Raw genomic sequence first — 20050 nt, forward strand, 5'->3', positions numbered from 1 at the left:
TACATGGTGTAATAAGTGTGACCAGTAGATGGTAGTCACACATAAGAGATACATGTAGATTGCAATATGACACCAGTAAAAAACACCAAAACTTTAAAGTTTCCATAGAAAATAAAGAACATTACACAGGGTACTTAAAAATCCGTCAAAATGTTTTAGTACGACTTTGAATCCGCACCGCTGGATGGATGGCCAGCCCATTACAGCTACCATAGTCAGAGATACAGTACAAGTATTACTATGGTGTGTGTGTATAAGGACCACAAAATGGCACCCATTAGCAGACATATTATCTGGCGTTTTGTTTCATAATATTATGCAAAACCAACTTTTCTATCCTTCTGGTACCTGCTGATGTGTGTTTGAGATCTGCATAAGTCCTGAAAATTTGCGTACCTCCTCCACTGTAGTTCGTGCCAATGATATAGTCAATAAGCTTCTTTTTTTCATCTTCTTGTTATGAGGCATTCACCCTATGCCATTTGCCATTTCTAATATAAAGTAGCGTAAAGTTCGAACTTATATCTTGCTATGGAAGCGCTAAAAACTACCAGTGTAGTGAGTTTACATTATTCACCCACGGAACTTTAGTTATCAGAGAGTTCCGGTCGGACGGTTTTGCACGGGAGACATTTCCAGCGTTGTTATTGCACTAGTGAGCCGCGGATGAGGAGATGCTGCTCCGTTATTGATTTAAGTAAAGTCTGAATGTCATTAAAACAGTTAGCGCCATCTTTTGACACTCCTTCCACTCCCATCCTTGCACGCTACACCGCTACAACAAAGACCCTGTCAAAGGTGAGCCACGTCTATAAGATTGCCCACAAAACGGCGCATCCTGAAGCAACTGTCAAAAAGCGTCTTGAAGATGGTCTGTAAAACATAATCTATGCAACATTTTGACCAAGAAACCACACTAATATGTTATGTAGACCACAAAAAAATGTAAATTTAGAAAAAAAATCATATGACCCATTTAATGCGCCCTATGGTCCAGAAAATACGGTATTCACAGCTGCGTACAGAATTCCAACACAGTACACATAAAGTAATAGTCAATTAAGCACAGGCGGCCACTAAGGGCGACACATTTACTACGGGAGATCCAGGTGTGCACGGGACTAAAGATGTATGGTGTTCCTTAAAGCTTAGTTTTAGGTTCTATTCGTTTTTATTTTTCAAAAGGTGTCTCTTGGGGACATCAGTAGGAGACACGGCATCAGTTTTTAAAGTAACGTCAATGATACACAATTGGGTTTCCTGATGACACAGGACCAATTGACTTTGGAACTGCATTTTAGACATCAAGTTACGGATGGCAGTGAGTTTCCTACAGCTCAAGCAGGAAAAAAACAGATGTGTTAATTATAGGTCCTGAAATCCAGAGAGAGAAACTTTTACCAAGATTACAAGGTATTAAACCAACAAAATCCATTAAAAAAGTAAAGGCGTGATTTTTGGCTCAGAACAGATTTTTACCTTGCAAACAAAATATATTCTAAAAAAAGTTATCTTAAGCACATAGCTAGAGTCTGCCCGTTACCCTCTCAGGCCAGTACAGCTTTAATTTCTTGTCGTTCAGGATTTTCGCACCATTTTGACCTTGGGGCCCAACTTTTCCACTACAGAGGGACCCAGGACCTACTCAAATATTAACACTGAATTAATAATCTTACTCTTGAATTTAACCATATTCAATAAATACATCCAACTTACTTACAGTTTACAACCTTGTCAATTGTTATGAAACTGTGGTAATCACAAATATTTATTTAATACATAAACCTTATCAGTGTTGGCATTAACGCACTTTGTGTCCTTTTACGCATTGAAATCATAAAAGGACGCGCATTTCCGTAAGTGTGCGCGTGCCCGAGACAGTTTTTTTTTTTTTACCGACCCAGGGCAAAACTCTATTTGCTTGTTTTGTTTTTTTATATCAAAAGGAGTCACTTGGAGAAGTGGCTGACAAGTTAGCAAGTGTCGCTCGCATCGCTGACATTGACGTCATCACTGTCGTTGTTTACTGAAGCAGAGATGCTGACAGTGCGTTACGATAAACGCTAGGGGTGTGGGAAAAATCGATTCGGCTATGAATCGTGATTCTCCTGTTTTGCGTTTCAGAATCGATTCTCTTTTTTTTTTTTTATTGATTTTTTTTTTATCAATCCAACAAAACAATACACAGCAATGCCATGACAATGCAATCCAATTCCAGCAACACTCAGAACTGCAATAAACAGAGCAATTGAGAGGAGACACAAACACGACACAGAACAAACCAAAAGTAGTGAAACAAAAATTAATATTATCAACAACAGTATCAATATTAGTTGTAAATTCAGCATAGCAGTGATTAAAAATCCCTCATTGACATTATCATTCGACATTTATAAAAAGAAAAGAAAAGAACAATATTGTCACAGTGGCTTACACTTGCATCGCATCTCATAAGCTTGACAACACAGTGTCCAATATTTTCACAAAGATAAAATAAGTCGTATTTTTGGTTCGTTTAATACAGTGGTTCTCAAATTGGGGTACGCGTACCCCTGGGGGTACTTGAAGGTATTCCAAGGGGTACGTGATATTCTTTTTAAAATATTCTAAAAATAGCAACAATTCAAAAATCCTTTATAAATATATTTATTGAATAATACTTCAACAAAATATGAATGTAAGTTCATAAACTGTGAAAAGAAATGCAACAATGCAATATTCAGTGTTGACAGCTAGATTTTTTGTGGACATGTTCCATAAATATTGATGTTAAAGATTTCTTTATTTGTGAAGGAATATTTAGAATTAAGTTCATGAATCCAGATGGATCTCTATTACAATCCCCAAAGAGGGCACTTTAAGTTGATGATTACTTCTATGTGTAGAAATCTTTATTTATAATTGAATCACTTGTTTATTTTTCAACAAGTTTTTAGTTATTTTTATATCTTTTTACTTCTTTCTCTTTTTTTCACCAAAAATGCTTTGCTCTGATTAGGGGGTACTTGAATTTAAAAAAATGTTCACAGGGGGTACATCACTGAAAAAAGGTTAAGAACCACTGGTTTAATAGTTCAAACAAATTTACATTATTGCAATCAGTTGATAAAACATTGTCCTTTACACCTATAAAAGCTTTTTTTTTTTTTTAAATATACTACTCTGCCAGCATCCTATGCATTGAATGAATACAGAATCGTTTTGAATCGGAAAACTATCGTTTTTGAATCGAGGATCGCGTTGAATCGAAAAAAATTGATATATAATCGAATCGCGACCCCAAGAATCGATATCGAATCATGGGACACCCAAAGATTCGCAGCTCTAATAAACGCGCATGCGTCGCCATGCTCTGCTTGTAATCGTAAGACTTATCAGATTAAGTGTTTTATTATCTATAGCAGGGGTGTCAAAAGTGCAGCCCGCAGCTAATGTTTTAAAGGCCCACGGCACATTCTAAAAATGCTGTTAAAATAAACAAAAGAATAACAAAAGTGGATAAAAAAAAAAAAAACTTACAGGTGAAATGTAATTTACAAAAAGTTGCAATGTTGACTAATGAAACAAAGCTGTTTTTTTCTTTAAAACTGTCATTGCTCAAAACATAATATTGAATCAAGATCAATGTTTTTAGGAATTATTGACCTATACAAGGCTCTGATTACTTCACATCAAGTATACCACTTTGAAAAATACTTTTTGTGGAAGATTTAGCATATTTTGTGTTTGCCATAAAAACAGTTTTCTTTGACAAAAATGGCAGAAAACAAAAAACAAAACAAAAAATTTACCGATACATCTGAAGTTGATGAATGTTATAACTGAATAAATGTACATAAAAATCTGCTTTCTTTTGTATTTTTTTAAACGATTAAAATTTCTGACATCCTTTTTCTAAAACACAATATAGAATGTGAGAAATAACAGGTTAATGTATACATTTATCTATTTTTTTTATTTTTTATATAAACTGTTACAAAAAGTGGTACCACCCAAAAAAAGGCAGGTATAAATAGTAGCCTGATTGATAATTGCCACCAGATGTGCCAGACTGCCAATCAGGTACAGGTGAGGGAAACAAGTGCTAAGGGAGACGTGCAGGAAAAGGAGCCAAAATAAAAGCGCTGACAGGAAGTAAAACACAAAACATTACCAAACTGTCAGTGACAAGCCTGACATAACTGCTATCATTCGGTAGCGACATAATGACAACGGCAAATAACTTTTGGAAATAATGAGCTATACTCTTACAGTATGTATTGTTGTGCATGTCTTTAGATGTAAAGTAACGGTAACCTCTGTGTGTGTTTGTGTGTTACTAGGATGTCGAGATGAAGGATGTTGGAAACCTTGACAATGAATCTTCAACTATAAAAAAAATCTTAAACGGCCAGTCAACGCAATGAGGATGACAAGCGGAACTGTGAAAGTTTACTCCTTAGTATATTTTCAACACCATTTCCATGATAGATTTGAGTTTGATATTTTTGTATTGCTCACACAGACTACATGGATAGACGTCAATACAAAAGAATGTTGGTTTTAAAATGTATGAAGTCCTCAAATAACCTTAGATCTCTTACTATTAGTTTGGTTTTGTTGATTGTATTAGCTGGAGATCCTAAAGAGTATATAAAAGGAATGAATACATAACATATCAAAAGTGTCAAATTAGGGCTGGGCGATATGGCCTTTTATTAATATCTCGATACTTTTAGGCCATGTCACGATACACGATATATACCTCAATATTTTGCCTTAGCCTTGAATGAACACTAATGCATATAATCACAGCAGTATGATGTTTCTATGTGTCTAAAACATTCTTGTTTGTACTGCATTAATAATTAATATATGTTCATTTTAAACTTTCATGCAGAGAAGGAAATCACAACTAAGTCAATTGATCAAAACTGTATTTATTAAACAGTTATTCAGCAGTGGCACAACTATTCATGTCATTTCCAAAACAGAAAGTGCAAGATTGTCAGAGACTTTTTAAAACATGCTATGAGTGCACTTTTGTGCATGATGTCACTATGATGACATATCAAAACAACACTAAATTAACGTGCACTTTTTGTACAGAATAGTTTAAAACAAATAAAGTGCACTTTTGTGCATGATATCACACAAAATATTTCAATAACTGTCAAATAAAAATGAGCTGCATTATAGGAAATCAAATAGCGTATGTCCTTCACTATGTGGTAGGTTCCTGCGGACGTTATCTCCTTTTGTTGTCGACTATTTTTTTCATATGGTGTTGATCAGGAAATGGTTGTTTCGGCATTTTGTGGGTGTAGCCCCGAACGGAGATGTTGACATCTGGACTTTCAAGCACTCCTTATTCTCTAGCGGGTGACTTTTCAAATGAGGCTACAAATTAGCAGTGTCGCTACTTGAAGTAGCAACGCTTTTGTCGCATACTTGACATATTACGGTTGTCTGTTCAACATCTTCACGCTTGAAGCCAAACCACCGCCAGACGATGGACCCCGTGCTGGTTCTCTTGGGAATTAATTATTCCTTAATTTGTAGCCAGATTTGCACCTTCTCCTTCTCGTATTACCACTCACACCGCACCGTTAGCACCACAGCTAACGTTACCCAATACCTCTCTGCTCCGCGAGAGCGCATGACGTTGCACGGCCGACCGTATGTTACGTATGTAACAATGTGCGCTTGTTTTATGTCTCTGTGGGAAGGAGAGACAAGAGTGAGAAATGCCTGTAGTGTAATGCCTGCAGCTAAAAGCAACTGCGTGAGAATGAATACTCACGTTACAATAATTTTCTATATCGCACAGAGACAATCCCACGATACATCGAGTATATTCAATATATCGCCCAGCCCTATGTCAAACTTATAGTCATTGAGGGCCAACCACAATTATTGTGGCCCTCAGAGGGCTGCTTGTAACAATGAATACAATATAAATATACATGTATAAGCACTCGCTTGATATTATTACATAATGGCCAGTCCATTTGATTATTAAATATTTTTACATGCTCTGTAAAAAAAAATGGTGGCTCCGTTCTCAGAATTTTACCATAAAATATAGTCATTTTTCCAACATACAATGAATCCGGAAAGTATTCACAGCGTTTCACTTTTTCCACATTTTAGGTTACTGCCTGATTCCAAAAAGGACTAAACATGTTAGTTTTTTTTCTCAAAACTCTAAAAACGATACCCCATAATGACAATGTCATTTTTCATTTATTTTTATTTTGCAAAATTTAAAAAATCACATGCGTGTAAGCATAAACAGCCTTTGCTCAAAACTTTTCGCAGAAGTTAGTCTTTTTGATACGATGCCAAAAGCTTGGCACACCTATCTTTGGGCAGTTTTGCCCATTCCTCTTTGCAGCATCTCTCAAGCTCTATCAGAGTGGAATAGAGCGTTGATTTTCATCCAGGATGTCTCTGTGCATTGCTGCATTCATCTTTCCCTCTATCCTTTATTTATTTATGTATTTATTTGACAGGGACAGTACAATTAAACATTGTCAGTCATGGTTCTGATGTCAAAGTACATAAGACTTGTAGCCACAGGCGTGACTAGTCTCCCTGTTCCTGTCGCTAAAAAACAACCCCACAGCATAATGCTGCCACCACCATGCTTCGCTGTAGGGATGGTATTGGCCTGGTGATGAATCCTGGCTTCCTACAAACAGGATGCCTGGCATTCATGCCAAAGAGTTCAATATTTGTCTCATCAGACCAGTGAAGTTTGTTTCTCATGGCCTGAGAGCCTTTAAGTTGCATTTTGGTAAACTTTTTACGAAGAAATGGCTTCCGTTTAGTCACTATACCTGATTAGTGGTTTTCTGCAGAGATGGTTGTCGTTCTGTACGGTTCTCATCTCCACAGAGGAGTGACCATCGGGTTCTTGGTCAGCTCCCTGACTAGACTAAGATGAATGCAGCAATGTACAGAGACATCCTGGGTGAAGACCAACGCTTCCCATCCAACCCGATGGAGCTTGAGAGGTTCTGCAGAGTAATAAGCAACAAGGAATGGGTGAAACTGCCCAAAGATAAATGTGCCAAGATTTTGGCATCGTTTTCAAAAAGACTTGAGGGTGTAATTGCTGCCAAAAGTGCATCAACAACGTATTGAGCAAAGGTTGTGAATACTTGTATACATGTGATTTTTTTTTTTATTTTAATTTTTTTCTATAAAATTGCAAAGAAAAAAAAATACTTTCTCACATTGTCATTACAAGATATTATCTGTAGAATTTTGAGGACAAAATGAATTTACTCCCTTTTGAAAAGGCTGTAACATAACACAATGCGGGGAAAAAAATGGTGAATACTCTGTTTAACTGTAAATGGAAAAACGCTGCCATTATTTTTTTACGTTGAAATTTGGGCAATTAAGGTGCCAGTTTTTTTGTGTTTTTTTACTGTAAAATCTACAGTCTTTTATAACAGTGTGCAATTTGATGGATATCTTGCTTTGAAAGCATAGGTGAAACAAATATTTCAGTATTTATTTAAATTTGAACAAATAAATAGTTGGAATGTGTAATAATATGTGTTGCATTATATGGTAATCCATCCATCCATTTTTCTACCGCTTGTCCCTTTTGGGGTCATGGGGGGTGCTGGAGCCTATCTCAGCTGCATTCGGGTAATGTTAAAGTTTATAACTACGGTATATAGGCAATAGTGTGTATTATATGTTTTTTTTTTCTCTGTCAAAATGGAAAGAACAAATATATTTAGTGAGAAAATATTTAGCATTTTATGAAGCATATTATTGCCAGGCCACATGAAGTGATGTGGCGGGCCAAATCTGTCCCCCAGGCCTTGACTTTAATATCTGTGAAATAAATAAAAGCAAAAAACAAAAAAAATGTATTCAAATGAGCATACTCTTTTTTTTTCTTCTTTTTTTTTAAGACTATAGAATGTGTACCTGGTCCGCCAGAGAATAAGAAGACAGAGCTGGAGCATGATATTTGTAAGACCTTTGCAACCCACCAAGAAAAAAAAACGATTGCAGTCTTTTTGGAAACTGAAGTACTTGGAACAACTTGATATTCACCACGTTGATTAAAAACGCTAAAGCAAAATCCAAAGTCGGTCAACAGATGCATGCTGTGCCATTTTTTGTAATGTGTGGTGTTTTTTTTTACACTATATTCTCAAATGTATTTATACATTTTGTATAATTGTATATTTTGTATCATTATTTATATTTTAGAAACTGTATACATTTATTAAATTGACCTGCTTAGTGCTCAGTTAGAGTGTCCGCCCTGAGACTGGAAGGTTGTGAGTTCAAACCCCGGTGTGACTCGGGGAGTCATACCAAACACTATAAAAATGGGACCCATTACCTCCCTGCTTGGCACTCAGCATCAAGGGTTGGAATTGGGGGTTAAATCACCAAAATGATTCCCGAGCACGGCCAACGTTGCCGCTTACTGCTCCCCTCACCTCCCAGGGGATGAACATAGGGATGGGTCAAATGCAGAGGGAAATTTCACCACACCTAGTATGTGTGTGTGTGTGTGTGTGTGTGTGTGTGTGTGTGTGTGTGTGTGTGTGTGTGTGTGTGTGTGTGTGTGTGTGTGTGTGTGTGTGTGTGTGTGACTATTGTTGGGACTTTAACTTTAAAATATGAAGCGTGCCGATAAAAAATGTGGTAACGGCCTCTGGGAAACACTTTGTATACAGCTCGATGTGACTTCATATCATGCAGTATATATATTTATAATGTGCGAAAAGCCTGCCCTCATCGTCTAAAAATGGTTGACGTGGCAGTTTGGCCCGTAGCCATGCCGTATGACAGATTTTTATGTTCAAAATAATCAGACTAATAAGCACGAAAAAAAAAACATGCTCATGAAAAAGGCAAAAGCAGCCATAGATAGCAAGTTAGTGTTACCTTGGGTTTTGAATTCTGCCCCTTGTGCTTTATCTTTCTAACCTGTGTCATGTCATGTTTTTTTTTTTTTTCCAAAGAGGGCGCCACTGTAGTGGCTGCTGATGGCAGGAGCTTTGTGCTCTTGGGTCCCTCTTGTTTTCATGTGTTTTATTTTTTGCCTTTTGGTTCGGGATCCTTTGGGACTGTGCGACAAGGGGTGGCACTTTCATGACTTCTGCGGTGCTTTTTTGTAAACTTCTGGATCTGCCTCCTGGGAGCCTCTTGGCCATGGAGACCAGCTGCTGGGTCTCTGCCGCACCAGAGTTCGTTTGGAGAGACTGGAGGAGATGCGGATGAAGAGACAAGGGTGCAGAGCTAGCACTGAGCGCCGGGACAGACAAGCTTCACGGTGTCTTTGCTGAATGAGCAGGTATCGGGCACCTCGGTCCCCTTAGACCAGGGGTCACCAACCTTTTTGAAACCAAGAGCTACTTCTTGGGTACTGTTTAATGCGAAGGGCTACCAGTTTGATACACACTTAAATAAATTGCCAGAAATAACCAATTTTCTCAATTTACCTTTAGCAAATAAATCTATGTATATAAAAAAATGGGTATTTTTGTCTGTCATTCCGTCGTACATTTTTTTTCCTCTTACGGAAGTTTTTTTTTTTGTAGAGAATAAATGATGAAAAAAACACTTAATTGAACGGTTTAAAAGAGGGGAAAACACGAAAACAATAACATTTAAATTTGAAACATATTTTATCTTCAATTTCAACTGTTTAAAATTAAAAATTAAACCAAAAAAAAATGAAGAGAAAAATTAGCTAATTTGAATATTTTTGAAAAAATTAAAAAAATAATTTATGTAACATCATTAGTAATTTTTCCTGATTGAGATTAATTTTAGAATTTTGATGACATGTTTTAAATAGGTTCAAATCCAATCTGCACTTTGTTAGAAAATATAACAAATTGGACCAAGCTATATTTCTAACAAAGACAAATCATTATTTCTTCTAGATTTTCCAGAACAACATTTTTAAAATAAATTCAAAAGACTTTGAAATAAGATTTAAATTTGATTCTACAGATTTTCTATATTTGCTGGAATATTTTATTTTTATTTTAATCATAATCGGTTTGAAGAAATATTTCACAAATATTCTACGTCGAAAAAACAGAAGCTGAAATGAATTATTAAATTAAAATGTATTTATTATTCTTTACAATAAATTGAAAAAAATACTTGAACATTGATTTAAATTGTCAAGAAAGAAGAGGAAGGAATTTAAAAGGTAAAAAGGTATATCTGTTTAAAAATCCTAAAATCACTTTTAAGGTTGTATTTTTTCTGTAAAATTGTCTTTCTGAAAGTTATAAGAAGCAAAAAAAATAAATTAATTAATTTATATAAACAAGTGAAGACCAAGTCTTTAAAATATTTTCTTGGATTTTCAAACTATATTTCAGTTTCGTCTCCCTTAGAATTAAAAATGTCGAGCAAAGCGAGACCAGCTTGTTAGTTAATAAATAAAATTAAAAAAACAGAGGCAGCTCACTGGTAAGTGCTGCTATTCGAGCTATTTTTTGAACAGGCCAGCGGGCTACTCATCTGGTCCTTACTGGCTACCTGGTGCCCCCTGCCTTAGACCCATCCTCGCTCATCCCTGCGGACTGGACACTGGCCGAGACTTGGTGGGCAGCCAAGGGTGGAGTCACCTCTCTTGGTTGCTTTATTGGGTCCGCTCCTGTGCATACTTGCCAACCTTCAGACATCCGAAATAATCCGTTCATGAATGAGTGTATCCGTTCGGCCACCGTTTTCAATGGAGAAGTCTGATCTACAAAATTTGCAGGCAGCATAGTCCTTCCCCTTCGAGCTGTTCAGGATTAACCTAAATTTATTTTTTCCAATCATTTTGGAACTTGCAAGCATACTTCTTCTTCTTACTCGTCGTCGCCATGTCTCTTCTTTGTTTTTCTGCTTCGTCTTTGTTTTGTTTTTGGATATTACTACTTGCCGTAGTTTTGAAGCAATGCATAATGGGAATCCGGATGTTGTGTGTCAGTGTATTAACGTGCCGGTTGGAATAAACACACGCTGAAAAATAGCTCCGTGCCTGCCTACTTTATGTGTTATGGATAAACCAATGGATAACGGAGACATACATAATAGTCTCCTTTTCAGGTGAGGGAGGACGCTAAAAGCAGTCCCACAATATTGTTGTCCGGGTGGAAATCGGGAGAAATTCGGGAGAATGGTTCCCCAAGGAGATTTTCGGGAGTGGCACCGAAATTCCGGCGTCTCCCGGGAAAATCGGGAGGGTTGGCAAGTATGCTCCTGTGTCTGGCCATGCTCCCCCCACCCCAGCAGATGATGGCGTGGAACACCACAGAGGCCACCACAGTGTATGTGTTTTTGTTTTTCTACTTTTGTAGCAATATGTAGAAATGGCTGCTTGCATCAGCTCTGGTCTTTAATGTCCTTTGTGTTCTTTGTTTTTTCCCTCTTACACACATGCTTATATGTGTGCTATGGCTATGGGTTTTTTTTCCCTTGGCCTCAGTCTGGACCCCCTCTCCAGGGGCCCAGGCTTGGAGTGACATTCCAAGCATTTACCTGTTTCTTTTGTGTAAGGGATGTGGGAAAAAAATCGATTCAAATACGAATCACGATTCTCACGTTGTGCGATTCAGAATCGATTCTCTTTTTTTTTTTTTTTTAATCAATCCAACAAAACAATACACAGCAATTCCATAACAATGCAATCCAATTCCAAAACCAAACCTGACCTAACAACACTCAGAACTGCAATAAACAGAGCAATTGAGAGGAGACACAAACACAACACAGAACAAACCAAAGGTAGTGAAACAAAAATGAATATTATCAACAACAGTATCAATATTAGTTATAATTTCAGCATAGCAATGATTAAAAATCCCTCATTGACATTATCATTAGACATTTATAAAAAAATAAAAAAACAATAGTGTCACAGTGGCTTACACTTGCAGCACATCTCATAAGCTTGACAACACACTGTGTCCAATGTTTTCACAAAGATAAAATAAGTCATATTTTTGGTTCGTCTAATAGTTAAAACAAATTTACATTATTGCAATCAGTTGATAAAACATTGTCCTTTACAATTATAAAAGCTTTTTTTTTTTCTATCTACTACTCTGCTGGCATGTCAGCAGACTGGGGTAGATCCTGCTCAAATCCTATGTATTGAATGAATACAGAATCGTTTTGAATCGGAAAAATATCGTTTTTGAATCGAGAATCGCGTTGAATCGAAAAAAAAAAAGATAAATAATCTAATCGCGACCCCCAAGAATCGATAATGAATCGAATCGTGGGTCACCCAAAGATTTGCAGCCCTAATATATATATATATATATATATATATATATATATATATATATATATATATATATATATAGTTTTTTATTTTTATTTTTTATTTTTTTATTAATCAATCCAACAAAACAATACACAGCAATATCATAATAATCCAATCCATTTCCAAAACCAAACCCGACCCAGCACTTGCATCGCATCTCATAAGCTTGACAACACAGTGTGTCCAATATTTTCACAAAGATAAAATAAGTCATATTTTTGGTTCATTTAATAGTTAAAACAAATTTAAATAATGGATCCATCCATCCATTGTCCACCCATATTCCAATATATGACTCATTATTATCTAAACTAAATGCAGTTTTTTCTACTGATATCATCTCCATAGCTTGTGTATACCAGTCAGTATGTGTTGGACTATCAACATCAAACTACTTTTTTAAATATTACCATTTTTGTTATTATGCATTTTGAAAAAAATGCATGTGTACCTGTTTCTCATCTGTTTTGTAAGGGGCGCCAGAAGTTGGCAGACCCGTCAGCGGTCCTGTTCTGTCTCCCTGTAATGTTTGTCTGCTCTTGAATGGGATTGTGCTGAAAATCTTAATTTCCCCTCGGAGATTAATTAAAGGCCTACTGAAATGAGATTTTCTTATTTCAACGGGGATAGCAGGTCCATTCTATGTGTCAAATTTGATCATTTCGCGATATTGACATATTTTTGCTGAAAGGATTTAGTAGAGTACATCCATGATAAAGTTCGCACCTTTTGGTCGCTAATAGAAAAGCCTTGCCTTTACCGGAAATCGCAGACGACGATGTCACCCGTGTGAGGGATCTTCACATTGTTTTTAATGGGAGCCTCCAACAAAAATAGCTATTCGGACCGAGAAAACGACAATTTCCCCATTAATTTGAGCGAGGGTGAAAGATTCGTGTTTGAGGATATTGATAGCAATGGACTACAAAAAAAAAAAAAAAAAAGGCGATTGCATTGGGACAGATTCAGATGTTTTTAGACACACTTAATAGGATCATTCTGGGAAATCTGTTATCTTTCTATTGTGTTGCTAATGTTTTAGTGAGTTGAATAGTACCTGATAGACGGAGGGGTGTGGCCACAGGTGTCTTGATGCCAGTGTCTGAGGGAAGTCGAAGGCAGCTGTATGGACGGCACAAGCTCAGCTGATCTCCGGTAAAAGGCGACTTTTTACCACAATATTCTCACCGAAAACTGCTGGTTGACATTTGGTCGGGATCCATGTTCGCTTGACCGCTCTGATCCATAGGAAAGCTTCACCTTCAAGAATGTTAAACATGGAATCACCGTGTGTTTGTGTGACTAAAGGCTAAAGCTTCCCAACTCCATCTTTCTACTTTGACTTCTCCATTATTAATTGAACAAATTGCAAAAGATTCAGCAACACAGATGTCCAAAATACTGTGTAATTATGCCGTTAAAGCAGACGACTTTTAGCTCTGTGTGTGTGCGCAGCGCTAATATTTCCTTACAGTCCGTGACGTCACGCGTACACGTCATCATTCTGCGACGTTTTCAACAAGAAACTCCCGGGAAATTTAAAATTGCAATTTAGTGAACTAAAAAAGCCGTATTAGTGGGTTTCAGTAGGCCTTTAAGTATTTCTGATTCCGTTTGGTCCTGCCGCAGCAATTAGGCTGCTTATCCGGTCATTTTTTTCCAAGTCAAACTCGTTGCCATTCCTAACATTAAAGTGTGTAGAACACACTAATTTGCTACAATTCGACGAGATGGTCCTTTATTTTTAAAGTTTCTCTCATTTTGAGCCATCTCGTTTCCTGATTGGCTATGATTCCATACCACGTGATGAGAAAGAAAACAATTACGCTTCCGTGTTGTGCTTCCGGCTTCTTAAAAAAAGTCCGTGGCAGTTTGGCCCGCATGACAGATTTGTATGTTCACAATAATCAGACTAATAAACAGGATTAAAAAACGTGCTCGTGGAGAAGGCAAGAGATAACAAGTTAGTCTTACCTTGGGTGTTGAATTCTGCCCCTATGCTTTAATAAATCTTAATTACTTTTACTTTCAGCGGTGCGCTTCCGGCTTCTTCAAGCAGCTAGCATCCTGATTGGCTATCGTTAAATTTCAGTTCCAAATTCAGGTGGGATTTCTGATGTAAATAAGAGGGACAGAAAACAAAATCAGGCTTCAGTGTATTAACTTCTGAATTAAATTAGGGTAATATTGTACTTCAAAGTTGTTGAAAGACACAATTTTAGTTCACAATTATTGTGAACATACAAATCTGTCATGCGGGCCAAACTGCCACTTATTTTAGTCCTTGTCCTATAGGGACAAGGACAAAAATGGGGGTACTTGAAGGTATGCCAAAGGGTGAGTAAAATTTTTTTTTTCAAATATTCTAAAAAAAGCAACAATTAAAAATCCTTTATAAATATATTTCTTGAATAATACTTCAACAAAATATAAATGTAAGTTCATAAACTGTGAAAAGAAATGAGACAATGCAATATTCAGTGTTGACAGCTACATTTTTTGTGGACATGTTCCATAAATATTGATGTAAAGATTTCTTTTTTGTGAAGAAATGTTTAGAATTAGGTTCATGAATCCAGATGGATCTCTATTACAATCCCCAAAAAGGGCACTTTAAGTTAATGATTACTTCTATGTGTAGAAATCTTTATTTATAATTGAATCAATTGTTTATTTTTCAACAAGTTTTTAAGTTATTTGTATATCTTTTTTTCCAAATAGTTCAAGAAAGACCAATACAAATGAGCAATATTTTGCACAGTTATATTATTTAATAAATCAGAAACTGATGACATGGTGCTGTATTTTACTTCATCTTTTTTCAACCAAAAATGCTTTGCTCTGATTAGGGGGTATTTGAATTAAAAAAATGTTCACCTGGGGATAGGTTGATTGGCAACACTAAATTGGCCCTAGTGTGTGAATGTGAGTGTGAATGTTGTCTGTATCTGTGTTGGCCCTGCGATGAGATGGCGACTTGTCCAGGGTGTACCCCGCCTTCCGCCCGATTGTAGCTGAGATAGGCGCCAGCGCCCCCCGCGACCCCAAAAGGGAATAAGCCGTAGAAAATGGATGGGTTCACAGGGGGTACATGACTGAAAAAAGGTTGAGAACTACTGCTATAGGGAAGTGAAGTGAATGATATTTATATAGCGCTTTTCTCTAGTGACTCAAGGTCTAAGTTACATTTAAAACCAGTGTGGGTGGCACTGGGAGCCGGTGGGTAAAGTTGTCTTGCCCAAGGACACAATGGCAGTGACTAGGATGGCAGAAGCGGGGATCGAACCTGGAACCCTCAAGTTGCAAGCACGGCCACTCTACCAACCGAGCAATACTGCCCCAAAACTGCTATCTCCTGGCTTGAAAAGGAAACGAGTGACACAATCACCAAACACATCCAGGCAGCGTTTAAGGCCGATTTGTTTTATTTATGTCATGAATAAATGTAAACAATAGAAATAGAATAAACATTTTAAACAAAAAAAACAAAAACGGCACAGTCACTATACATTTTAAGTATGTACAACTTTTGATAAATAAACCAATACTGTCTAGCAATATGAGTTTTCATTCTCTCGGCATTAGTGCACTGGCAGGAGCGGAGTGGAAGAGACAAGAGAGCAAATATCAGGCACTAGTAATGAGATTAAACTGCACCTTGGTGCATTTATTTTGAGATACCATTTCTCAGTGTTTTGGCTTGCACATTGAGAAGAAAAGAACATTTCACATCAACACTTTGGATCCTGAGACAAGGACAACCTTACAGTAACATCTACTGGTGGCGTTTTTAAAGCTTGAGGATTAATAAACTGTAGCACAGATGCACTGAGACAGCCAAAGAACATCCCGGAATTATGATATGGGACTTTTTTTTACCATTATAAAAGGTAACCGTCTACAAAGTGAAGTACTGTCGCTAACCAGCAGCATTTATTTTCATGTTGATAAGAGCACCAGGCAGTATAAACTAGGGAGAAACTGATGCAAAACTGGCTAGATTGAGTTTTGACACTTTTCCCTTTTGAGGAAGCCCAGGAAATGATCATCAAGAACCAGCCCAGACGTTTTCCTCAAAAACATCTTTCAGTCATGCAAGGAGCGAGAAAACCTAATATATTTTGTATTGGTCTCTTACAAAATAACTCAATAGTAACTCCTCGTCACTTGCTTTCTCCCTGACAGCCAGGAACTTTGTTTTTACAAAAGCAAACAGGAGAAAAGACTTTGAAGCATGAAAAAGTTATCTAGTAAAGCCTTATGGAAAAGTTATTCCTTTTCTTTATGAGAGTATTTAGTTGCCACACACTTTCAGACCTGCTGAGTTCAATGTGCTGGGTGGTGCAGGGCCTGCGTTGGTTGTGTACCATTTTAGAAATCTGACAGGGGTTTTGATGCTGAGTGACACACACCTCGCTGGGGCTGATTGGTTTGAGCCAGGGGGTCAGAGGTCGCTTCGACCCCCCTCGACTCTCATCTAGGAGAGCCAGCATGCCTCTTGGTTTCCTGGCCAGCAGAGTCCAAAAAAGCCAACTTGCTATGTGAGCAAAACCCCTGAAAGATATCTAAGGCTGATCTGGGTCCAGACGTGGCATGTCTGCAAAGCCCCCACCTGCTCTTTTCAAGTGCAACATTCAGGGTGGCAGCGAGCAGCTCTTAATGCCTCTTCATGGACGACACCTTTTTCTTCCTGGCAGCCAACATCTCATAAAAGGGGTCCCTGCTGATGGCAGCTCTGTGGGCACAAACAATAATCACCTTGTTTAAAAATCCCCCCTTATTTCCTCCCAATGACCAAAAAAATGTCAAAACTTGTGGTAAACACGTTACTAATATATGTTTTTCACTTGACATTTTTTACTTTTTCAGCGTGAAATACCGTACTTTCCGGGCACACCGGATTATAAGGCGCACTGCCGATGAATGCTCCATTTCCGATCTGTTTTCATACAAAAGGCGCACATTAAGGATTCATATTTTATTTTATTTTTTCGAAATGGAGAACACTTCTTTGTGGTCTACATATAGATTAAGTTCTACAGATCATCTTCCAGCCGCTTTCTGACAGTCGCTTCCAGATGCGCCGTATTGTGGGCAATCCTATTTATGTGGCTCACCTTCGGCAGCATCTTCTCCCCGTCATCTTTGTTGTAGCGGTGTAGCGTGAAGGACGGGAGTGGAAGAAGTGTCCAAAGATGGAGCTAACTGTTTTAATAACATTCAGACTTTAGTTAAATCAACAACGGAGCAGCATCTCCTCACCCAGAAACAACAACAAGTCTGGAAATGTGTCCCGTGAAAAACCGTCCGACCGGAACTCTCTAATAACTAAAGTTCCTTGGGTGAATAATTTAACACACTACAACGGTATGTTTTAGCATTTTCATGGCGAGTTTACTGACAGATATAAGTAATAACTTTATGCTACTTTATATTATAATTGGCAACAGCAGAAGAGGAATGTCCCCTGACAAGTAGACGCCTATCGACTACGGTGTCGATACGGACTACAAAGGCGGACCCGCGCAATTTTTTAGGAATTATGAAGATTCCAAATACAGATCAGCAGGTACCAGAAGATAAGAAAAGTTGGTTTTGCATGTTAACAAAACGCCAGATAACATGTCTTACCTTATACACACACCATAATAATACTTGTATGTTTAATGCGCCGACAATCCACCAAGTCATACTAAAAACATTTTGGTAGATTTTTGAGCGCGATGTGTAATATTCTATATTTTCAATGGAACATATGACAATTTGAGTGATATTGCCATCATACCTCTTGCCACGTATCTCTTATGTTTGACTTGCATCTACGGGTCACACTTATCATTACACCATGTACCAAATAAAATTGCTTCGAGGTCGGTGAGCAAAACCAGAAATTATTCTGTACATTAGGCGCACCAGGTTATAAGTCACACTGTCGAATTTTGAGAAAAAAAAATATTTTAAGTGCGCCTTTTATAGTCCGGAAAATATGGTAAATATCATTACACCATGTACCAAATAAAATTGCTTTGAGGTCGGTGAGCAAAACCAGAAATGATTCTGTACATTAGGCGCACCAGGTTATAAGGCACACTGTTGAGTTTTGAGAAAAAAAAAAAAAGAAGTGCGGCTTTTATAGTCCGGAAAATATGGTACATATACATGTTAACTACACTACCTCTACTAAATTTACATAACCATACAACAGGGATGTGATTTGACCACAATGAAAAAGACTGAAAAAATTTCCGGAGGTCTGGGGGATGAAGGTGCCCTGGTGGGGGGGACAATCAATCAATGTTTACTTATATAGCCCTAAATCACTAGTGTCTCAAAGAGGGGGGCAACACCCCCCGAAGCTCCTGGTTTTTCACCAATTTAACATGCTAAAATTAACAAAGACAGCACCATTTGAAGAAAACATTTTAGTGTATAAAGACATGAAAACATCATTATTAGAACATACATACCCCAATTATCCTAATGAATCACTGTATATGGTTCAGTCAAAATAAAATGTCCTTTCATATTTGAAATCATTCTATCAGTACTAACAGTCAGATATTGTATATATGGGGTATAAAAAATTATCAGTGGTGTAACAGGTATGCCAAGATTTATTATTATACAAAATATATTTTAAAGTTAAGACTATTACATGATATATGCTATCAGAAAGTAGCATTAATGGTAAAATACATAACCACTAATAACAATTCACAGTTTTAATGTATATGCCTAATTGCCTACAAGTTTAGTTATAAATATATCAAAAAACTGAATGTAAACATTTCATTCTTTTCGCCAAAATAGGAAATAAATTTATGAAAATAATTGAACATATTCAGTATTGTTTACTCATATTTGAAAATAGGAAATAATAATAATGTGAGGAGACTGACATATTGCATGAAACAAGTGTGAAAATATTTACCTTCAGGATTGTTAAACCACTGACAATATTGTTTCAAGAGACTACATAAGAACTTAATATTACAAAATAGTAATATATGCAAATTTATTTCAAATAAATTGTTAACTGGAATCAATAATGCGACTCTTTGAATTTCTGTAATTTCAAAATATATTTTCACGTGGCTTTTTATCTTTAGAAAAACCCATTTATATTTCGCAAAGCAATAATTGGTTAAAATTCAAAACAAAAATGGTTATTTCCCAAGCAAATATTTTTAGCTTACCTCATTATTAACTACCCTGTCTGCAACTGAAGTGGGTTGTTTGGGTAGATCTTTCCTCTCCATGTCTACGCCAGTTGTTGATGCAAACAAAGGATGAAGTCCGTAAGGTTTGCTCACTTTCGGTTGACATCCAAAAGTACCAGCTAGTGAAAAGTTTGTTTTCCTTGCCTCAAGTTGTTTCATATGTTTTTGGCGTTTCGCATGTACTTCAAAAGCCTTGAAACCTCGTGATCCATAGTCAATATTATCATGACACCACGTACACAAAACTTTTCTGGGACGATCGATTTTCCGAATAAAATCGCCTAACAGTGTTTCAAACTAAATCCAATGTGGCAGCTCGGCACTTACTTAATGCTGTTCATCCATTCATCCTTTTCCTCAGTGGAGGGTGCAGATATACGGTAGAAGGTGTGATTTCCCTCCACAACGCGCCCGTCAGCCTCCGTCTTGCACGCCTTTATCACCTGGTCCTTGTTGTCAGGAATGAAAAGCTCAAAACAGTTCTGTAAAAAAGAAGGGAAGATTTAATCGTTATTAAACCTTGTTTACC

General features: G+C 37.1%; 2 protein-coding genes across 14 annotated transcripts in view; one reads left to right on the top strand and one right to left on the bottom strand.

Annotated features, from left to right (window-relative positions):
- LOC133541624 (somatostatin receptor type 5-like) overlaps positions 1-11000 on the top strand; it is a 35567-nt gene extending 24567 nt beyond the window's left edge. For all 5 annotated transcript variants that reach the window (XM_061885133.1, XM_061885131.1, XM_061885132.1 and 2 more), the window contains one exon: positions 4323-11000. In XM_061885133.1, the coding sequence (XP_061741117.1) occupies positions 4323-4406 (84 nt within the window). In that variant the 3' untranslated portion in view covers positions 4407-11000. The remainder of the gene's footprint in view (positions 1-4322) is intronic.
- A 4708-nt stretch (positions 11001-15708) lies between these two features.
- Positions 15709-20050, bottom strand: part of cyth1a (cytohesin 1a) — a 77514-nt gene continuing 73172 nt past the window's right edge. For 8 of the 9 annotated variants that reach the window (XM_061885128.1, XM_061885124.1, XM_061885123.1 and 5 more), the window contains 2 exons: positions 19849-20003; positions 15709-17036 (listed from right to left, as the gene is read on the bottom strand). In XM_061885128.1, coding sequence (XP_061741112.1) covers positions 16958-17036; positions 19849-20003 — 234 coding nt within the window. In that variant the 3' untranslated portion in view covers positions 15709-16957. Of the gene's footprint in view, positions 17037-19844; positions 20004-20050 lie in introns of those variants that run through there. The other variant, XM_061885122.1, reaches the window with a different exon arrangement.

This window comes from Nerophis ophidion, linkage group LG23, assembly GCF_033978795.1.
Source record: "Nerophis ophidion isolate RoL-2023_Sa linkage group LG23, RoL_Noph_v1.0, whole genome shotgun sequence".
Taxonomy (NCBI): domain Eukaryota; kingdom Metazoa; phylum Chordata; class Actinopteri; order Syngnathiformes; family Syngnathidae; genus Nerophis; species Nerophis ophidion.